Source organism: Sinohyriopsis cumingii, chromosome 1 (assembly GCF_028554795.1).
Source record: "Sinohyriopsis cumingii isolate HCF-2022 chromosome 1, ASM2855479v2, whole genome shotgun sequence".
In the NCBI taxonomy this organism is placed as follows: Eukaryota; Metazoa; Mollusca; class Bivalvia; order Unionida; family Unionidae; genus Sinohyriopsis; species Sinohyriopsis cumingii.
In genome coordinates, this window is record NC_142961.1 from 114,739,218 (window position 1) to 114,762,860 (window position 23,643).

The 23,643-nt window shown below is 33.6% G+C and overlaps 1 protein-coding gene across 1 annotated transcript; it reads left to right on the forward strand.

Annotated features, from left to right (window-relative positions):
- Positions 1-3,426: 3,426 nt before the first annotated feature.
- On the forward strand, positions 3,427-22,713 carry LOC149807667 (uncharacterized). Its single transcript, XM_089959100.1, has 11 exons — positions 3,427-3,561; positions 13,560-13,726; positions 14,298-14,370; positions 15,163-15,325; positions 16,454-16,721; positions 18,452-18,808; positions 19,638-20,023; positions 20,629-20,762; positions 21,187-21,364; positions 22,496-22,547; positions 22,707-22,713. The coding sequence occupies exons 6-11, from the start codon at positions 18,543-18,545 to the stop codon at positions 22,711-22,713; spliced, it is 1,023 nt and encodes a 340-aa protein (XP_089815226.1). The 5' UTR covers positions 3,427-3,561; positions 13,560-13,726; positions 14,298-14,370; positions 15,163-15,325; positions 16,454-16,721; positions 18,452-18,542.
- The last annotated feature ends 930 nt before the right edge of the window (positions 22,714-23,643 follow it).

Consider the following 23,643-nt stretch of genomic DNA (forward strand, 5'->3'; position numbering starts at 1 on the left):
ACTATGAAGCAGCACGAAGCGGAACCAACAAGTTTAGTAGCAACAACAAATACATTTATTTCTCTAAATTATAAAGTGAAAATTAAAGAGAAACTTATAGCAGTGTGAGTTAAATCCCAACAAGTCCAAAAGTATATAATATATATCCAGTAGTCTTAAATATAGTGATGTGCCAATAGCCTTGAATATACTGATTTACCAATAGTATTGAAGTTATTAAAGTATCTATATGATATAATAAAAAAGGTTTTCAATAATCCTAAAGTAGATTACTCCAATTAATCACTGAGCACTTTGTAATTGCAGTGAATAATTTGAATAGATAATACCTGTCAGATTATAATTGAAATCAACAGTATATAATTCCACAGACTGAACTTATTACAAATTCTGTTGTGAAGGGAGTCTCATTAAACAAAGATACAAAATATAAACAAAATATAAACACACCAAACAAATCTGTCTCCACGTACAGAGATGTCAGTCAAATTAAAATAGGATTTTAATGATAGCTTGGGCACAGAACGTTTTTGGGACAAACCTATATGTCGTAATTAGATATTCTTGTTTATTCAAGTTATTTTTAAGTAAGTGTTACACAGAATGAGACATTGGGATCAGAAAGATATTTGTTTTTAAATCTCTTCGCCATGCCTTTACAGCAGCAATCAGCGATGCGAAACACCCTTTCAAGCTATTTTGAATTATTTTGAATTGTCAAATTTATAATTTAAGTTACCTGGAAAGTGAGTTGTTAGAGTAGTGTAACATTAAAGAGTGTCTTTCTCATTAGTATCATCAAAACAACGCATAGGATTAGACTGTTTTTAAGTGTGTATTAAAAAATACCCCCATCCACCTGCTCGATACATAAAAGACCATGTTTTGGCATTTTGTGGCCTTGGAGTAGTTTCAAAAAGCGACCCCACTGCCATTTCATTGCGTACTCTGGCCTAGAATACATACATGTACTATAGTAGATCAGTGTGACCCCTGTACTTCACTTTTAGAATTACAGATTGATAAGGCTACCTATAGCTAGAGACTTTCGTTCGGTTAAATTATACATGTTGGGGGGGTTTCTTTAATTATAAATATTTTTGATTTAGTATCCAAGTATTCTTTTGTGTTGAGATGAATATAAAAAACTCCACATCGTACAAATAGAAACAATGCTGTATGTGTTAATGATTTATTCAACTACCATGAAATAGTATGTAATACTAAATATAATCATTCGGTTCTGTGTTCAACATTTAATTTGCAAATTTATGTGTGTGTGTGTGTGTGTGTGTGTGAGAGAGAGAGAGAGAGAGAGAGAGAGAGAGAGATGATTCATATATGTATTATCTAACAACATAATTTTTTGTCAACAAAAATATTTATTCATGATCAGGCACCGTAAAGGGTAAAATCGAGCTAACTTGTATGATCTCCAGAGCGTTGCAAAAGGTCAATACGTGTTATGTCACTATGTCAATATGTTATGTCACTATATCAATACGTGTTATGCCACTATGTCAGTACATATTATGTTACTATTTCAAAACGTGTTTGACCGCTCAGGTGGCCTAGTGGTTAGAGCGTCCGCCTTGGAAGCGGGGTCGTGGGTTCGAACCCCGGCCGAGTCATACCAAGGACCTACAAAAATGGTACTAACATCTGCCTTGCTAGGCGCTCAGCATTATTAAGAGGTTAGTGTTAGGACTGGTCGGCCTAGTGTCAGGATAAAATGACTGGGTGGGACATCATGCTACATGTTCGCGGCATGAAGCCCCAGTGTTAGACATCACTATAAACTGCCAAGCTATAAACATCGTAGCGATATGACTGAAAAATTGTTAACGCTACGTTAAAGATCCTAATAACACAGATATACAAAACGCGTTATGTCATAATAAGTCTAATATCGGTACGTTAATCAAACAATCAATCACAATAACAATTACTCATATAACAACGTAAATGTTATAAAGAACCACGGACGGTTGTATATACCATTGTGTTACATACTTAATACTAGCATGAAGCAGTCGTACCTAACACAGTATTTAAATTCGTTCCTTTCTTCGACACAGTGTATTGGCATATAATGCATTAGGTGATAAATGAAGGGAAAATTTCCATTGAACAAAACATAATCATGTGATCAGACTCAGTTGCGTGTAATTCTGTATAAACTGTACGGAGAGCTACATTATACAAACTTCTATAAATAGTCATGTACAAAGTAACGAATGTAACACTGAACTGGAAGGCATATACACCGCATGTTTTGAAAACGAAATAAAAACGATGCGTTTATATTTTATTTAGAAAACTGAGTATATTGATTTAACAGGATCAAATAACACATCTTTGCTGTTTTCTTTCTGAATATAAATAACTCTTTATTTGATTAGATTTTAAAAAGAAAAGCTGGGTCACTCAAAATCTGCCAAGAACATCTGGACAAGAGCGTTTTCACTGCAGCTCGTTACAAATGAATTTAAACTAGGTACATGGATACAGGGATTGGGAGGAAGGGGGTCCAAAGACTAACATTATAACAATCGGATTTACAGTCCCACAATATAAGACGCCTATATGGGCAGCCGTCGCCGCCAAAATTACATTAATCAAATGATCTAGTATGAAATCAAATGATTTAACCTAGCAAATGAAATGATCAATCCAGATTCCAAATGATGTGGTGTCACATGAAATGATGTAGAGTGAAATGAAATGATTTAACACATCAAACGGAATGATGAATTCAGATTCCAAATGATGTTGTGTGATATGAAATGATGTAGCATGAAATGAAATGATTGAACCCCAAAAATGAAATAACGAATTCAGATTTCAAATGATGTGGCGTTAAATGAAATGATCTGGTATTAAATAAAATGATTTAAAGAACAAAACGGAATGATGATATATGCTTCCAAATGACGTGCTATTAAATAAAATGATGTAGTCTAAAATGAAATGATTTAACTCAACAAATGAAATCATGAATTTAAATTCCAAATGATCTGGCATTAAATAAAATGATTTAAAGAACAAAATGGATTGATGAAATCTGCTTCCAAATGATATATTATTAAATGAAATTACGTAGTATGAAATGAAATGATTTAACTCAACAAATGAAATGATGAATTCAGATTCCAAATGATGTGGTATTAAATTAAATGATTTAAAGAACAAAACGGATTGATGAAATCTGCTTCCAAATGACGTAGTATTAAATGAAATTATGAAGTCTAGAATTAAATAATTTAACCCAACAAATGAAATGATGTATTCAGATTCCAAATGATCTGGCATTAGTTGAAATGGTCTGAAGAACAGAATGGAATGATCAGCTCATATTCCAAATGATGTGGTATTAAATGAAATGTATGGAATGTAAACGGTCTGATCAAAGTGTAAATCAGCTAGCGTAAATCCAAACAAACACAGGGGGGCGCTGTTATCTGTGACGTATGATGTCAGCACGCCGAAACATAATCGACGGGCGTATTTACAGCATTCGGCTGAGATTTTTGCAGACGACAGTTGGACAGCAAAGCAAAGGTAAGTGTTTCTTTTCATATTTTATAAACAAGAACAGTATTTTCCAATCAGCATAAAGTGATTTTATCCACATTAATGAATGTGCGTGTATTTTTTTTTTCAAGTTCTGCCCTGTACTGCGCGAATTTCTTAGACTTCAACAAAGCGAGATCTATCAACTAAAGAGATTAAATCTTGATTTTATTTGATCAATATTAATTACCATGTTTAATGACCTTTCACACTAAGCCAAAAAATGTGTTTCCCGTCAATTTTGGTATATTTTACATTACCGGCCCTACGTGCATACGCATTATTCGTCCAAGGTCTATATTTTTCTTAGAATCCCTTATTCACGACTCTTAGTGTACTTCAAACACGCCACTCTCCTTTCCAAACGTATTGAAAATTGGGGTGGGGGAACTTAGTCATATATTTTGAAAGAATAATACGTGAACAAAAAACAGTTACCTCCTTTGGAGTGTTTTATGGCGAAGAAGAAGCATAGATCATGTTTGAATAAGCCCACGATTTAGCAAATGATGTATGAAAATAACAAGGAAAGGCCATGGATTCTATCAAAATTTAAAAAAAAAAAAACAGCATCAGCGATTTGTAAGTGATACCACGTAGCCCTTAGGGTAAAGACGTTCTCTCTCTCTCTCTCTCTCTCTCTCTCTCTCTCCAATAGAAAGGTCGAAGCTTGTACTTTCTGCTTTCTGCTGACTGCTGAACCAATGCTAGATTTTACCTGATATCCATCGATTTAAGTAGTATCTATTTGGTATGTATTTGTACTTAGCTCAATTGCCTGTTTCAACATAAAAAACATCTCAAAAAGTAAACAAAAATTAATAATAATGGGATGAGCAAATTTTTAAAAAAATTGAATTAAAAAATACAAAAAAGTGTTTAAAAAATTGCGACCTCTTGTTTGGCAGCCTGACACATACAAAGATAAATGTGGGTATCAATATAAAAAAGCCATTCATTTTCAAGATAAAAAATTTGAAAAAGTAAAATTGGGATGAGCGAATTTGAAAGAAATGCCAAAAAAGGTATTTGCAAAAGAATTGGGATGCCACAGCGAGTTTCGAACTTTCGACATCTTGTTTTACCGAAGCGAGGTATATTTTATCACTTTTCTACTTTGATGTCATTGGCAGTGCCAACAAGAACAAAATATCAAAATTAATAATAATAATAATATGTCATGTCAAAAGTAACAAATTGTCACTGCCACAAGAGCAATGTTTGTTTTAAAGCATAAATACATTCTAACTTTGCATGCAAGCATTGGCGTCCTAAAGGTAAATGGCGTCGGGACGACGATGATAGCCCAAGGGTTTTTTGGCGCCACAACACCTCTGGCACCCATCCGTGGTTTTGGTGCCCCAATGCCATTAGCGTACGGAGCAAACACTCCGTCCGTACCCCAAACCCTCCTTTACAACACTACTGCATGCAAGCTTATATTATCTACTTCTTCTCCTGACATCATATTAGACCTAAAATCAACGTTTCTTAATCGTATGCTTCCAAATATAAGTCAAGCCCTTCAGCTCAGTTGAGCCTACCCCCACCCCCACCCCACCCCAGATCTCTTTGTTATGCCACTTAATATCAGATAAAACGAATGAGCGATATTAGTTTATTACTAAAATAGTCCATTTTAGTCAGAAGAGATTCAAACTTAGAATTAAAGTAGGACATTATCATCGTTGTGTATTCCGAGACGATGAAACATAAGGTAGCTAGGGTAAATCATCCTTAGCTGATGATGTGATAATCTGTGGAAGTGAGAAAAAAAATGACACGTTTGTGTAATTGTGTCACTGACACACAAATATAAAAACCAATTCCACAAAAGCACTGTACCTCTTCATCAAATATTTAAGTCCAATTTTCATCGGTTCCCAAAAGTGTTTTAGCAGAACAGTTTTTTTTAGATGATCACAAATATATACAATCAGATTAAAAATAATGTTGAAGCAAAAAATAAGCAACGTCCAGCTCATCATCATTACCATTAGCAGCACTATCATCATTGTTGTCATCACCATACCATTATATCAGTTTAGATAATTCATTTTCTTCTTGTTCTTGCTTTTCTTCTTCTTCTTCTTCTTCTTCTAATAATGATGATAATAATAATAATAATAGAAAGAAGAAGAAATAGATTTATTTGTTTATTTATTGTCATGGTAGCTTATAACTTTTCAGTACTGACTAATTTTAAGATCAACCAATAACAGCTTTCTCTCCAAAATTGTATAATCCTGTCAGTTTTACAGGCTTCCACATATCAAGAAAGTCGGTGTATATGTTGCTTTATTTCTTATATATTGGTCACTATAAAGGAGGATGTACTTTAGGCATGACATTGTTTTTGGGCTATATTTTAAATGTATTACCAGTAAACGGTAATACTATATGGCTATATGTATATTAGAAGTAACACTGAAGAAACTACGGCTATTAAAATAATAAAATATTAAATCAAAATAAATAATTTAAAATAATAATAAAAATTAAATTAAAATAAAGTTTTTGAAAAGATATTAACATGGAAGTTTATAAAAGTTTATGATTAAAATTTACACGAACCTTGTGCATGCAACATTCGTGCAACAAGTTTTATCAAGTTGCATAATAATTAAATAGTTATTCTTTTGTAGCTTCTATTTCTGTCCACATTTCATCTATTTTCATAAGCCCAAGTTTTAGTCTTTTATCTTCCAATATATATAAAACCTAGTATCAAAATAATAACTTTGTATTTTATAAGAATATCTAGTTTGAATTAATTATTAATGTGAGTTAGTTTCATAATTCCATTCCAGTTTCCATCTGCACATTATTTCTGGTGCGTCTACATTTTTTTATAAAAACGAAGATGGAACCTTCATGGTAATATATGGTTTTGTAAAGTTCCTTGAAAAATTGTGAAAACAGAAAATATTTTACAAGAATCATAGAGACATGATCCTGGGATAATTCAGAAAGAAGAAAAAAATTGATTCCATCGCTGTCTTTCTTTCGATATATGTTTCAACACTACAAGGACTTCCATATTTGTAAAGTGGTATGTGATGAGCCCTTAGAAAGACAAACTGTTCACATCTCCAAATATATCAAACAAATCAACATGGAACGTGTATCAACAATTAGCATCCCTTGATACTTTAAGTTTGGGTCTGTATGAAGTGTTACAACTTTATGGTGTTAAACTAAGTAACAGAAACAAGCGAAACCGTAAAGTTTAAGAAAATCTAACTTTGTGCACCATCAACAGATTTATTATGTCAAGTAAAGTTTTCTTCTTCTTCTTCTTCTTATTATTATTATTATTATTATTATCATTATTGAACATGATATTTGTGATGCTGGTGTCTTTAATTTATTCTCTTTATATTGTTTTATTGTGGTGCTGTACACACCTACAAGCACTTCTCCGCATTTTTCTGACATGACTGGAGGCGCCACCAGTTATTGGACTAAGTGGTGCTAAATAGTGATGGTGATTGTAATGTTTTGTTATTGAAGAATAACTCCAGTAGCGGTCTATAACTTTTCTCATAGATTTTATTCAATAAAATATGTATATATGTCAGCAGTATCACATGCGCAGGCGCGCACTAAGAAAATACATTATGAAAAGGAGAGCGATAGATGCATTCCAATCAATATGTGTACAGCAAGTATGACTTAGAACGAGATGAGAATAATGATAGCGTATGACATGAAATTAATATTACGTATAAATATGAGTGACAAAATCATACGTGGTAATTTTTCTAAAAGAAATTTGTTCACAGTATAAAGACTTAGTTCCTAATGATTCGACGCCAAACTATATAAACAATATGTTCAGTAAAAGGACAAATAATGTCAATACAGTTTCTGGTCTATCGATACTACGCTCTATGCCAAATTGTAACTTTCTTCTTTCTAAGCCCGAAATGGAATTGTATAAAAATAGCATGAGTCCAATCATTTGGAACTGTCTACCTATAAATGTTAAAGAAGAACCATCAGAGCATTCCTTTCGTCACAGGCGTTTGAAATGGATACAATCTAAATAATGTCTATAACCGGTTATGGTCAGCTTCCCCCCCCCCCTCTCTCTCTCTGTGAATGAAAAGTTTTCAATCATGCATGTTGGTGTACACAATGCTTTCTGTGCTATATCAACACTTAATTGTTCCTGTGTATATCAATCATTAAACCTTTTCTGTACGATGTTTGTTTCTCAACTGTATTTTATATATTTGCCTCTACATATGTAGATAATAAAGTGCCACAAGTGAGGTTAGTTTCGGTACTAATTGTGTTACCATCATCACATAAGACTATTATTATTATTATTATTATGCAAAGAGAAATTAACATTGAACCAAAGGTGGAAAACAAAGAGAAACGCGTGAAATTAATATGTAAAACTCAGGCGTGGATATGAGTTACGCGATCAGTGAAGTATGCATCAATAATAATAATAATAATAATAATTACCTATCTTTAACGAGGATAACACGTTTGGTGATGGCTGACCCATCTGCCGTCTGGTCCTCAGTTTTTTTAATCGGCTATGTTACAATTTTTTTTTAAATATTTAAAACAAAATAAGAAGAAAAAAAAATGTACAAAATAAAAATATAAGATCATGCACATAACCAGGTATCGTCGCACTCATTCTGACTATGTGTGACTATACTGGGAAACATACAACTATGAACAATATTCAGTACACACAATACACAGGTACATACATTTCAGCATAAGTCTTACTTTATATATATATATATATATATATATATATATATATATATATATATATATATATATATATATATATATATATATATAATTAGATCTGGATATATCAATCATGGATATGATTATAAATTTTTCTATTCAGAGCTTTTAGTATGTCATTCCAGCTGGTCAAGAAAAAACTTCGTTAATGATATTTTAAAAGAAGCAAGGGAAGTTGAATTACGTATCGTCATTGATAAGGAATTCCATATAGTAGGTGCTGATACAAAAAATGAGCTTTTGTAATGCTTGGTTTTCGACAGAGGAATCTGGAGATCGTTGTTAGTCGTCGATCGGAGATTACGCTCAGTATTCGATGATCTTAGTTCAATTATGTTAGAGATATAATCTGGAGAAAGACCGTTGAAAGACTTGTATGTCATGATTCCTTTAAAATAAAGAATACGTTTTTGTATAGGTAGCCATTTCATACGTGAAAACAAAACATTTGTGGGAGTCATAACAGAAAGTTTCAGTATGATTTGGGCTGCCCTTTTCTGGAGTCTATCAATTCTGGACAGATTATAATTGGATGTGTTTCCCCATATGGTACAGCCGTAATCTATCAGTGGTAGTATATAACCCGAAAAATAAATTTCAAGTGATTGGGAAGGTAGAAATTTCGAAAGCAATTTTAACAGTTATTCTTTTGACTATCATTGCACATAGGTGATCGATATACGCATTCCAGCTGAGGTGTTGATCAATGTAGATACCAAGAAGTTTCTGATTTTTGACAATAGATACGTCTAAGCCATTTTGAGTTAGACGTAAATCCATGTTAGTAGATAGACGCTGCCTTTTTCCAATTGTCATACATTTCGTTTTAGAGATGTTAATATGCATTTTATTTTGATGACACCAAACTGATATATTGTTGAGGTCGATTTGAAGTTTATTTTTAATGGAGTCTAGTGATTTACCAGATAAATGCAATGTAGAATCATTGAATGAACGATGGGATATAGAATATGACGGCGATTATTAACTGAGAAGGTAAGGTACAGTGTGAAAGAAGTAAAGTATGTGGTGAGGAATAATGATTTGTTATAGGCTGCTATCAATTGCTAGTTCGAAGTTATAAATGAAACAGAATATTCCAGGTGTGCACCATTTATCAATGAAGGGTGAACTAGACTCAATTGGTAAAAGTCGGCTTTTATTCTGCATACTAACCTGGATGGTGAAAAGGATAGCAGCGCATTAATGGATATTTGCTTCCTTATGATAATATGAACTAATAGGTTTAATCTATATGGCGTATTTGTATTAAACGCATACTAATTATTTATTAATTACAAGACACCAGTAAAGCTGCGGAGACACGATTGCCCTCAAACTATTTTTCTCATTGATCTTAAAACCTGTGAGGGCATAACATCAACCAGCTGTTGATGTAAATCAGTTCTAGTCCAGTGTAGAATGTCTGATTAATTTCTTTGTCAAGCACTGTTGAGTGATATTTAAAGCTAATTAGAATTAGGCTAACGCTACATCTCAAATCCTGCGTATGTTAACATTTAAAATGGTTCTGTCTCTCATGTGGGTTTCGCAGTCTTCCCAAACGTGTGAAATATCAAGTTTGCTTGATAGATGCTGATTTGCTTTCATCAAGAGTCAAGTATCAGGGTTTTAAAAAAATCACTCGGACAAGCTCTGATACTGTGGTAGGCATGAGCATTAAATGTCTATAGTTTTCCGATTTCTTCAGTTTCTTTAAATCTTGCCATTTTCTGCTGCAAGTTTTCTGGTGCCGGTGGCAAAGTAGCTAGTAATTTTATAAATAGATTTAAAATTTTAAAAGCAGTTCCCGATATGGCATGGGAAGCCATATACATATATTGGTTTGGCTTGCTCATGAGACACAGAAAGGATATATATACAAATAATAAATTAAGTAGACTTTTAGAAACACCGCGAAAATTGAGAGAAATTAGGGAAGTTTTAATTAAATATAGAGACAAAGTAGATTTATGGGGTATAGGAAAGGAAAAAACATACGGGTGGATTAGGGAAAATGCAACAGAAAAAGTAATGAAAAAGTAATGAGCCAAGTAGAGTTGGAAAATAGATACGTAAATTGGAAACTAGCATGGGGGAATTTGATTAAGTTAGGATCTTTAAAAATACAGAGCCTCTGCTTTAAATACATGCATAATGTGTGGTTAACAGGAGAGGTTGCAGTGCGGCGGCATATGATCAGAGTATCGCCTAAATGCCCACTGTGTAAAAAATGTAACTTCAGTAAGACACATACAATACTACAGTGTGAACAAAGACAAACTAAAAGACAAAAAGTAATCGACGAGATTAGAAAGACAACTACACATAAGACACAAAATCTGCTATACTTGGACGGGAATTTTGACAAAATGACTTTATATACAGTGACGGATTACATAGTGGACACAATGAGATCATGTGGACAAATAATAAAAATTGGGAAAGACTAACGGACGCTCTCCTGCCAGAACACTCTTTCCTTTGTATTAAAAAAAAAAAAATTTAAATACTTACTATTCTTCTACCTTGCTTTGCTTCCTTCCACTCTTTCATCAAAAAATGTCTCGGAAATTTTGGCTAATAAATAAATACAAGATAACCTGCTCGAGATGAGAGAAATACACCAAATAAATAAAGTATGGACCCCATCTCGAGTACATTTACTTATCTCTGACATACGAGAGCGGTATTATATAACATACACCCAAACCACTAAGGTTTTAAACTTATAGAGTAACACACCGCATTCTCGTCAAAATTCAAAAACAAAACAAAAATCCCATCAAGGGAGAAATAGAACAACTGGGTTATAAAGATGATTTAGAGCTAAGTCCCAACACGTAAACAAATATAGCAAACAAAACAAATAGCACCAACATATAGCACTCATGGGACATAGGGGACCTGTAGCAAGGTCACTTAAAAAGAACTAAGGGAGGAAATCCGGAAAAGGTGACAGAAACCTTATTCGGACGTACAACCTTATAGATACACTAAGGCCATTTTAGAAATACCCCGATCAAAATTTCTAAATTCAAACTTTGATTTTAAAGTTTAAATTCCTTCAAAAACAATAACAGATACAACACATATATGGGGGGAAACACAAACACATAAACAATTTCCTCTTTGGTTAAGTGGGGGGGGGATCTGTCTGGTCACCCCCCCCCCAAAAAAAAAGTAATTTTCTTCCGATCAGTAGTAATTCAGCAGGGCAGTATCCATTCAGTAATGATGTTGCACGATAATGGCAAAATAGTTTTGTAAGGATCGTCTGTCTTTTTTTCAGCATTCTTGTCATTATTTGTATATGTGTTGTACATACATACATACATACATACATACATGTAGAGTGTGTTGATTTCTTTCAATACCAACTTGTTTACAAGGAACAATTTGCCATAATTTAATAAATAAGAAAAATATAATTAACAGGGCTAGAAATTAACCTTTCATTACTAAGTGAAGGATAATATTCCCGACTTTCTTATGTATGCGATTTACTGTATGCAGTTTACCAACAATCTTTCTTATAAAGTTTAAATCTTTCGTGTCCACGTCTAATTATGCATAATTTCAGCATCAAGACCCGACTAACATGTTTTATAGGAAGAATCTTAGTAAAACAAGTCAAAAGTCGCCGATGCCTTTACTCTGTGCATTATATCAGACAATGCTACAACTTGTCCGCATCATTACATTATGCCTTAGGGTTAGACAGCATTTACACAAGATAGTTCATATGTACCTTTGTGTAACTGTCTTCAGGAGCTTTATTCATTATGTAAAGCATTTCTATACTGGTCTCCTCAATCGTCGAAAGTCGATGCCATTTTGTTCACTACAGTAACTCAGAGTTACCTACAGATTCCCCACTTCCAAGACCTCACGTTTCTAGCCATGAGCACTCCGTTTTTGACACTTTTTCTACACTATTCTACGTATTTACTATCCGATTTGATAGACATGACGCTACACACACACACACACACACACACACACACATATACATACATACATACATACATACATACATACATACATACATACATACATACATACATTATTACGACTCTGTCGTTTTATATATGTAATAGAAAAGTGTGAGAAGCAACAGACTGTGAAAAAGTCAACAAAGATTTTAATTCCCTTGATTACAAAGTGAAAATAAAGAGAAAGAAATTATGGTATTGCGAATTAAATCCCAAAATAATCAAAGAATTGCAGACAAAAGTTCCGATGATAAGAGGTATGAATAAACTTTAGTGGAAATCCAAATTAAATCCAACGCTGAAAGGGTTGATGTGCCTGCGATGGCATGTTAAGTGTTGTTTTGTCGAGTCTTTTGTTGGATTACAATAATACAATCCGAGATTATATCCTTTTTCGTATTTCACTATAAATCCAAGTCTCTATTTCCAAGAATGTTATCAGAGCACGTTTGTATTTCCAGAGAAGAAATAATTGGAATAACTAAAATTCCAGCCCATTTGAACTACTGGTCACAACAATAATACAGAATAATTCTACTAAGATTTTAAATCACGAATGAATAATTTTTCCAGTGACAATATTATATAGTCCACTACTTGACCTCCGGTCACAATTACCATTTGTCATACAAACCCTTACAGAAGGCTCCTAATGTTTACAAAATAAAATCTTAGTTGTAATTATTTATAACTATTTCTAAAATTATAATACAAAATGTAGTAAACAACAGGAAAACCTGGCAATTTATGGGGAATTTCCAATAAACTAGACCCATACCCAAATAAACATGTCTACTTCTATTGATAGTGATTTTAATATCAACCCCATACACAAAGAGAATATTTTAGCCATATATTACTTGTTCACAGTCTTTAAAATACAATCAGTAATTAAATTCGAATATAAAATGAACTTGAATTTTTACTGGGTTAAGTCCAACATACAATATTACATGACAATAGTATAAAGTGAAATAAAAATTTTAAAACAAAACTAACAAGCAAACAATGCAAATTTAAACATACATACATTCATACACACATGCATACACACACACACACACACACACACACACACACGTACGTATTCCTCATTGTGACAACCAATTAATTGATATTACAGAACAGAAAACGATTCATACAAGCAGCTTGCACGCAAGTACTGTTTATGGCGTTCCATAACTATTACCAATTTTATTCTTAATTCAGACATGAGTACAAACCTTGATGATGCCATATCTATCTTGAGGAGGGTCGCAGACCAGATTTCCTCCACCCCATCATCACTTACATCCTCTGCATCTGGTTCATCTGCGAGTCAGACATCATCTTCATCGGTATCAGAGGAACACAGACGCTTGTTTAGTAGAACAATGGTATATAATTTCAACAAACTTCTCCTTTTTGCACTGTTTAATTCCATGAGCTACATCATTGTCATCACGGTGTTTCGTCTTTCTGTCTGTCGTCCTGAGTTGTTGATGCCACGAAGATTTTAAAATTGAATTTTAACTTAAGTTTATGCAACTGTCTCATTTAATCAATTTCATTAAGTTTAGTCGATTCAACAGCCACTAAACTGAATTAAATGCTATGCGAAAAACAATGAAACTATTAACACCAACTAATTTATAGTTTTGCCTTTCCGTAACTTGCTAATGTCCTATTGATAATGTGTAAAAATATAATATCCGCTAAACTTTAATTAAACGTTATGATTCATAAAGTGTGTTTCCATACACATAAGCCCTATAACATTCATAGAAGCCTAGTGTATCAAACAGGTCTTCTTTCAATAGAAGAGTAAACGAATATCACCATGAAATGTTATTGATTTCCCCCAAAATATAATGACCTAGGCATCATCTTTTGTTATATGAGAAAAACCCACATAATCTTTTTTTCTGTACATTTAGACTTGTCATATATTCTTTTTGTTTTGCACAGAGATTAAATCCATATAGGTCAAGAACTGGTAGGACTGATAACAATTTGGTCAGGATTGATGGGAGAAGAAAAGGTACCCTTCATTATCACTATATATCACTATTTTATATAGTTGCTTTATTTCTGTTTTGTTTTGTTTTTTGCCATATTAAGCACCCAAGACAACACTTATGAATGGAAAAATACATTTCATACAATGCATCAGGTTGAACGTGTACACACAGACACACAAATACTCTCACACAGATAGGTTATCCCATATATATAGTCAATATATAGCCTTTATTGTCTTGATGTGAAACCAGCACCACATCACTTCAACATTCAAGTTAACAACTAGAACAAGGCAGAGTGTTTGTTTCTTTTTTAATATTCTGTACTAGTACTATTTTGAATATAAAATAAGTACCCCAACTATTGTATTGACTGTCTGCGTGATGTGTGTCTGTCTTACGATGCACAAATGTTACTATGTGTTTGTTTCTCCCCTCTTATGTTGTTGTTGTTTTTGTTCTGCTATGTCTTTTCGTTAGTGTGTTTGACGATTCACAAATTTACGTTGTTCGATTTTGATGAAATGCCTACATTTAAAATTTACAAAATGGAATTCATCACATTTTTTCACACACTATTGCAACAGAGAATATGAAACCTAAGTATGATTTATAAACACATGCATATTTATTTCTTACTTGAATTTTTGTTCAACAGGAACGTGTGGGCATCCATGTCTCACAAACACATACCTAGCTGCTTCACTCATGCAACATAAACTTAAATAAAGTTTTAGGAAATATTGCTCATTTTTATGTCCTGATAAGTCACCAAAACAAGTAAACTGCGGTGATACATATTTCTATTTTAGGTCGCACTATGACTCGATCTTTTGTTTGTCTGAGTTCCAATACTTCTACAAATATTCCATTTCTGTAAGAAAGGAGAATCCTACGTAAAAATGGCCTTGGGGAAAAGAAAGTTATTATTCCTGCTGATGCTTTGCATGACCAAGTGAGACAGGCCATACTAAGGTAATTATGTTTTAGAAAAAGTAATGAAAGGTGATCGGCAAATTTTTGGAATGAAGGAAACGAGTGAAGTGCATGCGAATAAATGCTTGTATGTTACGTTCTAAATCTATAGAGAATGAACTGTAAAAAAAAAAAGCAACAGCAGGTAGGCACTGTGCAACTCGGTTTCCGCCTCTAGGTTGCTCATCTAGTTACAGTTGAAGTCATAATAGAGAAGATACTCCATCGCTTGTTGATGTGAGTTATATCTACTGTTTTTCTTGATGCAAATGTCTCTTTCAAATTGTACCTATGTGTGCACTTCTATTTCACAATATACAGATCTGTTGAGTCATAGAACTTAAATTCCTCTCAACAATGCGAACATGTACAAATTCCCATCTTCAAGGTGTTCCAAGCCTCAACATGAAAAGAATATTCCAGCTGGAAATGTTTTTCTCCAATGTTTACTTAGAATATTGTTTCTTGGTAAATCAAACAATTAAGTACTTATTGCTAAACCATCAAGCTTATGTGTGAGTGGGAGTGGTGGAAGCTAATATTTGTTGGACCATAAATTATGCGTTAAGCTCCTATTGCATTTTTAAATAGAATATTCCACAAAATAAAAGTTCAGAAACACTATGTAAAATTTGAAATGTACAGATTCAGTAGATATTGTCTATTTTATTTATAGACTTAACTGTATCCCCTTTTGCGATTAGTTTTAATACTGTACTTGTAAGACCAGGTGTTTTTCTTAACGTTTATGCGGACAAGTAAGATTTGGTTGAACAAGCTATGTCCTACGGTTTACTTGTCAAAATCAAGTAAAAGTATAAACCAAATTTTAGATACGTTCACAAAACAATATTATCTGAGTAAAAATAATTGAATGATATTCAAGAAATTACTGAAATATAATACTCGATGACGATTCCTCTCAGCACTCAACATCATCCATTCAATATTTCCAGCTTGAACCTACCTTTTAAATAAATTTAACCATATCTTTATTCCTGAAATCCTAACGCCAAACAAACACATTACATAATTGTCTTAAAATTGAGTTTAAAAGTGAACATTGATATAAAAGTGTTATCCGTACTCGAAAATAAAAAAATGTAATATTCATTATCTGTTTTCCAGCTCTTTTCCGGCTTGAGATCAGTGTGGTGGTTTTGAGCTGTTAACGCTAAAAAGTAACTCCAAAAAAGTTTTAACCACAGTAAGTCACGGAAGATGCAGTGCAGAAGACATTAGGGAGTTCGGTACAGGTCGCATATACATCAGGCCGATTCAGAAGAGTATCGCTATAATTGACATAGAAGACTCTTTTGAAGAGCAAGAAAAGTGTTTGTCTTGTTCAAGCATGGTACCTATAAAGGACCTGAGAGAACACATGCAAACTTGTCAGGTAAGGTAGTCTGATTATCAATTAATTGTATCAGGTATTTTGCTCATGTTAAAGCTTTAACATTAATCCAACAGTATGTTACCTCCGTTTATATACAATTCATGTATATTAGACAAAGGTGCAATTTCTAAGGGCTGTCATCTTCGCAAGGCAAGGTTCCGATATGATAACCTATCACCGCCTCGGCGTATCGGGCAGATATTTCTGTGTTTCATGTCTATGAATTTCACTGGATGCAACGGCAAGCCACCGCATCCAATTAAAATTAAGTTGTTCAAATGTGAACACTGTTCCTACATGATTGGGACAAGGGGAGCACACAGCTAGAATGGACGGATAAGTAAGCAATTTTCTAGTCCCAGTCCGTGTTTGCACAATTTCCTTTCTCTCAAATACACCTGTAATGGCTTCACTCTGGTACATAGTTATACTTTCGAGGTTAAACATCCAAAGTATCCTTTTAGGTCAATTGCCTCCATTATTTTCGGCCAGTGTAGAATGCACCACACTATTGGTTACTTGGTATTATGTACGATGGGAGGCAGTTCAGGAAATCCAATAGATGTCGCTAGGACAAAGCACCAGTATATATGTTCGATCCGCCAAGGTGTAGATAGGATTATCATATCGGAAGCTTGGCTAGCGAAGATGAAGTGCTGTGTAAATGAAGTTTTGCTTTGCTTTTCTGTTGAGAGTATTTTTTTACAAACTTTACTGATACCTAGACAGAATCAAAGGGTATGCATTTCGTTTGGTTAGAAAGTGCATGTTGTTTAGATCACTAAATTTATGCGATGGTATCATGTGTGCAGAGTATTTACGTAATTTTGGGGATTGAGAGTGTTATTGCTAAAAACGTAACCACATATTTTTTATGATTTTCAGAAATCAGGAGAAGATGCAGATTTCATTGAAATTTTCAAGCAAGTTGTATGTCTTTGAACCTCGGTTTTAGATCTACTTGACTCAGGACTAGACAATTTGTGTGACGGTCTTCTGTCCATCCTTCAATGCTTGATTATTTGCTTTAAATGATTCATATTTGTCTAGAGTGTGTAACTAACTCCCTCTACATTTGATAAACGATTCATATTTGTGTAGAGTGTGTAACTAACTCCCTCTACATTTGATAAATGATACATATTTGTGTAGAGTGTGTAACTAACTCCCTGTACATTTGAAAAATGATTCATATTTGTGTAGAGTATAGTATAGTTGCACGTACAACTGATACATGATTTACATTCGTACAGTTCCTGCAAACTTGATATGTGATTTACTGGAAGTAGACTGCATATAAATGTATGGAATCCACTAAGCATCACAATAGAGCATCACTTTAGTGAAAAAGAAAGTGAGGCTCCAGTGCAGATTGATCATACATTATACATTGTCCCCTTTACTCAGTCCACTGGTCACTACCCATGTAAACTAACTAAATGTCCTGTTGGTGGATTTTTACGCGATGTTTTGCTTCATTGTCAATGCTCTTGCATGTTACAGAGTCTGATGATGGAATTTAATCATCCTTGATTAATAAATATGCCACTTCATAGTCATTCCAGTTATGTCCTACATATATTTCAACTATTACAGTACAGTTCTTATCTAAAATATATGTCTTGTAGAATGCATATGCTTTTTATGAAACTTACAGGACGACATAAATCTGAATCGATCTATAATCATCTGATTTGTCAAATGTTGTAAATATATTTATGTGTTTTCAGCGATGATCCAGCTAACGTTAGTGAGCAGCCTAGTGTTGTAACAACACACAACAACACCAGTACCTTAGACCCACCTCTCAACACTGGTGCAATGTACAGTAATGTACCCACAGTTCCAACTATCAGACAACAGGATAATGTCGTGGCCATGTTTCCCAACTCAGGGACTAGCGAGCATGCTGGTATAGTAGCAATAGTACAACGTACCAGTGAAGAGCATGGTGCTGGATCAAGAAACACTGAACGTCATAATGATGTAACCGGACATCCCAACATTGGTGATCTGTATCATACTGTAATGACAAATTACAGGTCTTCTTGTTTAGTTGACAACATGGCTGTGATTTTGGAAGAAGTGTAAGATGTTTTAAAAAAATATTTTTCGGAAAGATCCAATTATGAGATGTCACGTTGTATGGTTGCTGTATGCATTCATGCTTAGAAAAAAATTGATCAAAAGTCTTTGATCAAAGTATATGAAAAACAAAATTTCCTTCTTGAGGCCAATCTGTGCCTTTTCAGCGATACACTACTTTATATGAGATAGTGGAAATTCTTTTGTCTAGATGAGTCATAATAATGCATAATAAGATGCAGGTAACTCTAATTAGTTCATTTTACATGCTGGACTATGTATTTTTGTGCCAAGTGACCTGTTTATGTTTCCATCTGCAAAAAGGTAACTGTTTTCTTAACATTAAAGACTGGTTTAACACAAACACACGCACACCGATAAGCACCGATTGCTAATATATCTATTAACTAGTTAATCTTGTTGAATATCTTCTGCTTTGTTATCCAAGTAAAATATATTAATTCATGTATATAGCTTGGCTTCAATTACATGTTTACAGTGGATATCTTTATTTCTCACTGCCACATGCACATGAATGAGTGTTTGCCCTTTGAATTAGTCTACGGGAGACGATGGCATAGCTCCAAAGTACGCTTTTGCTTATCCTTCTTTTTTTTTTCTTTTTTTTTTCTAAAAAGAAAAAAGAAGGATAAGCAAAAGCGTACTTTGGAGCTATGCCATCGTCTCCCGTAGACGGACGGATGCCATTATTAGACTCCGTTGCTTTTCTTTTCTCTTGTTTCAGTATATATTGACGCCTTCTTAGTTTACAAAATTCCACCTGAATTTAGTAATTTAAGTACCTTGACTTCCTCTTTTTTGTTGCCACAGCAAGGACATTCATGACCCAGTAGTTGTCTTGCGCTATTTTCAAAAATCTGTAATGACTGGAAGACAATTAGACCAAACATCATTAACAGAACCGCTGGAGGGTGAAACCCAACCCATCTATGTGTCGCGGATGAATATGTTTGCAACAGGAATGGAGGAGATCTTGGAAGCGCCCAACCTTCCGGTATCCCTTGAGGTGACATTTTATGGAGAAGAGGCTTCCGAGCTAGGGGGACCAAGGAAGGAGTTCCTCACTCATATGATGCAAGAGATAATAAAAGAAGAATGGAGACTTTTTGAAATGGCTGAGGAGGGTGCATGCACACTGAAAGATGACTCCGGTGGACTTGAAAGGAAATACTATTTTGGTGCAGGACTAGTTTGTGGTAAGTGTTATATTTTCGTTACTTGCTGTAGATTTAATTTTTACTATGCTGGTCATAATTCGGCTATCAATGGACAACATATCTGCGATGTGAAAATTAGGCAGAGCACAATATGCTTTCATGTTAATTTTTGTGATAAATAGCTTTGGTCTGCAATTTGGTAAGCAATCGATAAAGCAAATCGTCTGTCGTGTAAATTAATGGTATAGGTCTTTCATTCTGTTATTGAACGAAAGTATACTCTCTCTCTCTCTCTCTCTCTTGACATATAAAGCGATCCTAACTGTTTTAGCAAAAATATTTCTGACATTCTTCAACTCCTATACCTCAGTTTCAGTTTACACGACATTGTTGCATGCATGGTCAATACATTGCTATTTTTGGCGTGCACTTATATGTCACACGTATTTCAACACTAGTAAGATGTGATTGTGATGACCCACATTTCTTGCTTAAGAGGCTGTGCCTCGTTTTTGGAGTTAATAAGCGTGAAACAGAAAAATGATTCATTTGGTTTAAATATATCTTTCATTTAATATCACACGCGCGTCATCTTTGATACTTTTCTAAAGTACCCATTCTATTCTTGTTAACAATATTTTTAGGTTTGTCACTGATGCAGAACGGGCCTCTACCATGTTTCCTAACAGAAGAAGAATTGGAAACTCTCCTGTCCCAAAACTTAACACCAGTCCAGGCACAATTTAGAGATGGCTTAAATCGGCTTGGTTTTGTTGATGTAAGCACAAATGAGTATCTAAACTTTCCCAAACCTACAGCTGTAAACTCTTGTAACCTGTTATCATTATACACTAAAAATTTTGGCAGTGATTTTGGGACCACAATATACAATATAGCTTGTTTATTAAATAAGGATTGTAAACATTGTTAAGGTTATTTTAAAAGCATAAGCTTAGCATGTATTAGATTATGTGAATATCAGCTAATCTCATCAAGCTTTATAAATTTAGTAACCCTCATATTTTCCAATTCTTGAGAGGTAAACTGAAGACGCGCATAACTAGATAAGAATCAAACTGATAATAAAGTCTTATGTGCAAATAGAAGTTATGGTACAAAGTCCATTTTGTTATTGCAACCTTGCCAATGAAACAGTTTGGGTCGATTACAACTTTTTTATTTATTGAAATGTTACTTTTCAGTTAATGTGCCGAAAGCCGTGTATTAAATATCTCTTCAGGCCTTCTGCATGGTCAACTCTGACACAGAGAAAATTGATCCATGTCCTAAAACCAGTATTCTCAGATATCGGATCTAACAGAAGATTAAAGGAGGATGGTACATATCAAAAATTCATAGCATACCTTAAAGAAGTTTCAGGTAAATATATAACATCTGTAAAGATAACAAGAAAGAGGTCGTTCTGATTGCATAGATTATAGATATACATTTATCAAAATGAAATATGTGGTAAATGTTTTTCGTTTGCGCCATGGTTGTAATTGAACTAGTTTCTTAAAGATTATTATTAACATAATGATATTACATGTTTACTCCTGAATTACTCCATACTATCTAAATTGTATCTGTGTTCAGTCCGTTGTACCTATGTTGTGTTAGATTAGCATGATTACTAGGACTCCAATACATACACATTTTGAGAGACGTTCGATGTGAAAGGTTTATATAGCCTCTAAAGAGAGGTGGACATTTTCTTCTTTTACATTCACATTTCTACGACTTATTGTAAAACAATATGTTCAGTCCTTCTTTGTGGCAGCTAGCTAGGTTTGCATAACCGATAAACACACACACAAACACAGATATATATATATATATATATATATATATATATATATATATATATATATATATATATATATATATCCTTTTCTATGTGTTAATACCGGTTATATCTCATTGTGTAGTATAAAATCGTGACATTGACATTTCAGCGAGCTTCACATGTTCAAATATAAAATATATTGCTTTTTGTTTCACATGAAATATATTCGGCATTAACACATGAAAACAACATTTTAATTTTATTAAATAACAAACTTGATGTTATGTTTATTGTATGAAACCTACTCCTGAACAGAATGCTAGAAGAATCACTCTTCAGCACGCAACCACCATCCCCTATTTTTGTATTCACCGCACTGTGAACGGCATTCAATATCAGCGAGCGGCTATTGGTACATCAGCACATTCAAAACTGGAATTCACTCCGATTAGTCTACATCTTTGGCCTTGTAATAAAACATTTATGACTATTTGGCATCCATTTCACTATACTGCAAGTTTTCTTTTTTAAATTTTCATTTCGTATTCTAGAGAAGTAAATTAGTTGTTAAATTTTACAAAACTTGCTGGTTTTCGCGTTGTTCTGTCACTTGGTTTAAGACCATATATTTGAATATATATATATATATATATATATATATATATATATATATATATATATATATATATATATATATATATATATAATTCTATTGCTTTTTATAGGTGGTAGAAGAGGAACGGAGAAAGCCAAAGTTACATTGGAGAAAATATTGCAGTTTGTGATGGCATCTGCAGAGATACCAGTTTTAGGATACTACATGCCACCCTATATATATATATATATATATATATATATATATATATATATATATATATATATATATATATATATATATATATATATATATATATATAATTCTATTGCTTTTTATAGGTGGTAGAAGAGGAACGGAGAAAGCTAAAGTTACATTGGAGAAAATATTACAGTTTGTGACGGCATCTGCAGAGATACCAGTTTTAGGATACTACATGCCACCCAAGATTGAATCTTTTGATGATGGAAGTATGCTTCCTAGAAGTTCTACTTGCATAAATGTCCTTTATTTACCTTTGGGACATTTACCAGATGATGCCGCATTATTTTTCTTTTTTGACTATGCATTTCTGAACGAATACTTCGGAAAAATGTAATCTGACATTTTTCACCTCAGTCAAAATCTGCTTGGAGATAGGGAATGGAAAAAAAAGCAATTTATTTGTCTGATTTTACTAGCATTGAATATTTGTTTTATCATAAACTTCACAGAGATGATGACAATTTACAAATAATTTAGTTCTATAAGTTATGAAATGAAACTTTAAGAGGAATTTATAGTATTATGAATTAAATCGAAAATAACACTGTGAAGTGTCGAAGTTTGAATTGCAGTGAACTTTAAAGTTGAATGTATTGGTCATTAATATTTTATCGCGTTTAAGCCAGAAAAGTGTTGTGAGGGATGACTTCGACCTTTCTTCGTTCATCTCTGCCCATGTCAGTGTAAACTTCAAAGGGGCAGCATTCCAACTAAGTGAAATTGACCGGGCTATCTTAACACGGCCCTTACTAAGTAAACATTTGAGCTACCAACCCTAACCGCTTGGTAGGAACCTATGTCCACTTATCATTTTTCAAAGGGAAATAGTTACGCACCGTCATTCACAGATTCCGACCTGTCTAAACCTGATAAAAGGAATTATTTCTTTGGGAAAAATTAGGGACCGCTGCCTACGATTGGGCAGAATAAATTAAGGCGTGCACTTTAGAAGCAATCAGACTTTAAAGTGACGACCTAGTCAAAATTCATAAGTCTGGAATTTCCTGAAAGAGG

Excerpts from the sequence above, each read along its gene's own strand:
- LOC149807667 (XM_089959100.1), top strand. The coding sequence starts at position 18,543 with ATGTACAGTAATGTACCCACAGTTCCAACTATCAGACAACAGGATAAT. Across the intron at positions 20,763-21,186 it reads ATCGGCTTGGTTTTGTTGAT|TTAATGTGCCGAAAGCCGTG; the intron begins GTAAGCACAAAT and ends GTTACTTTTCAG. Across the intron at positions 21,365-22,495 it reads ATACCTTAAAGAAGTTTCAG|GTGGTAGAAGAGGAACGGAG; the intron begins GTAAATATATAA and ends TGCTTTTTATAG.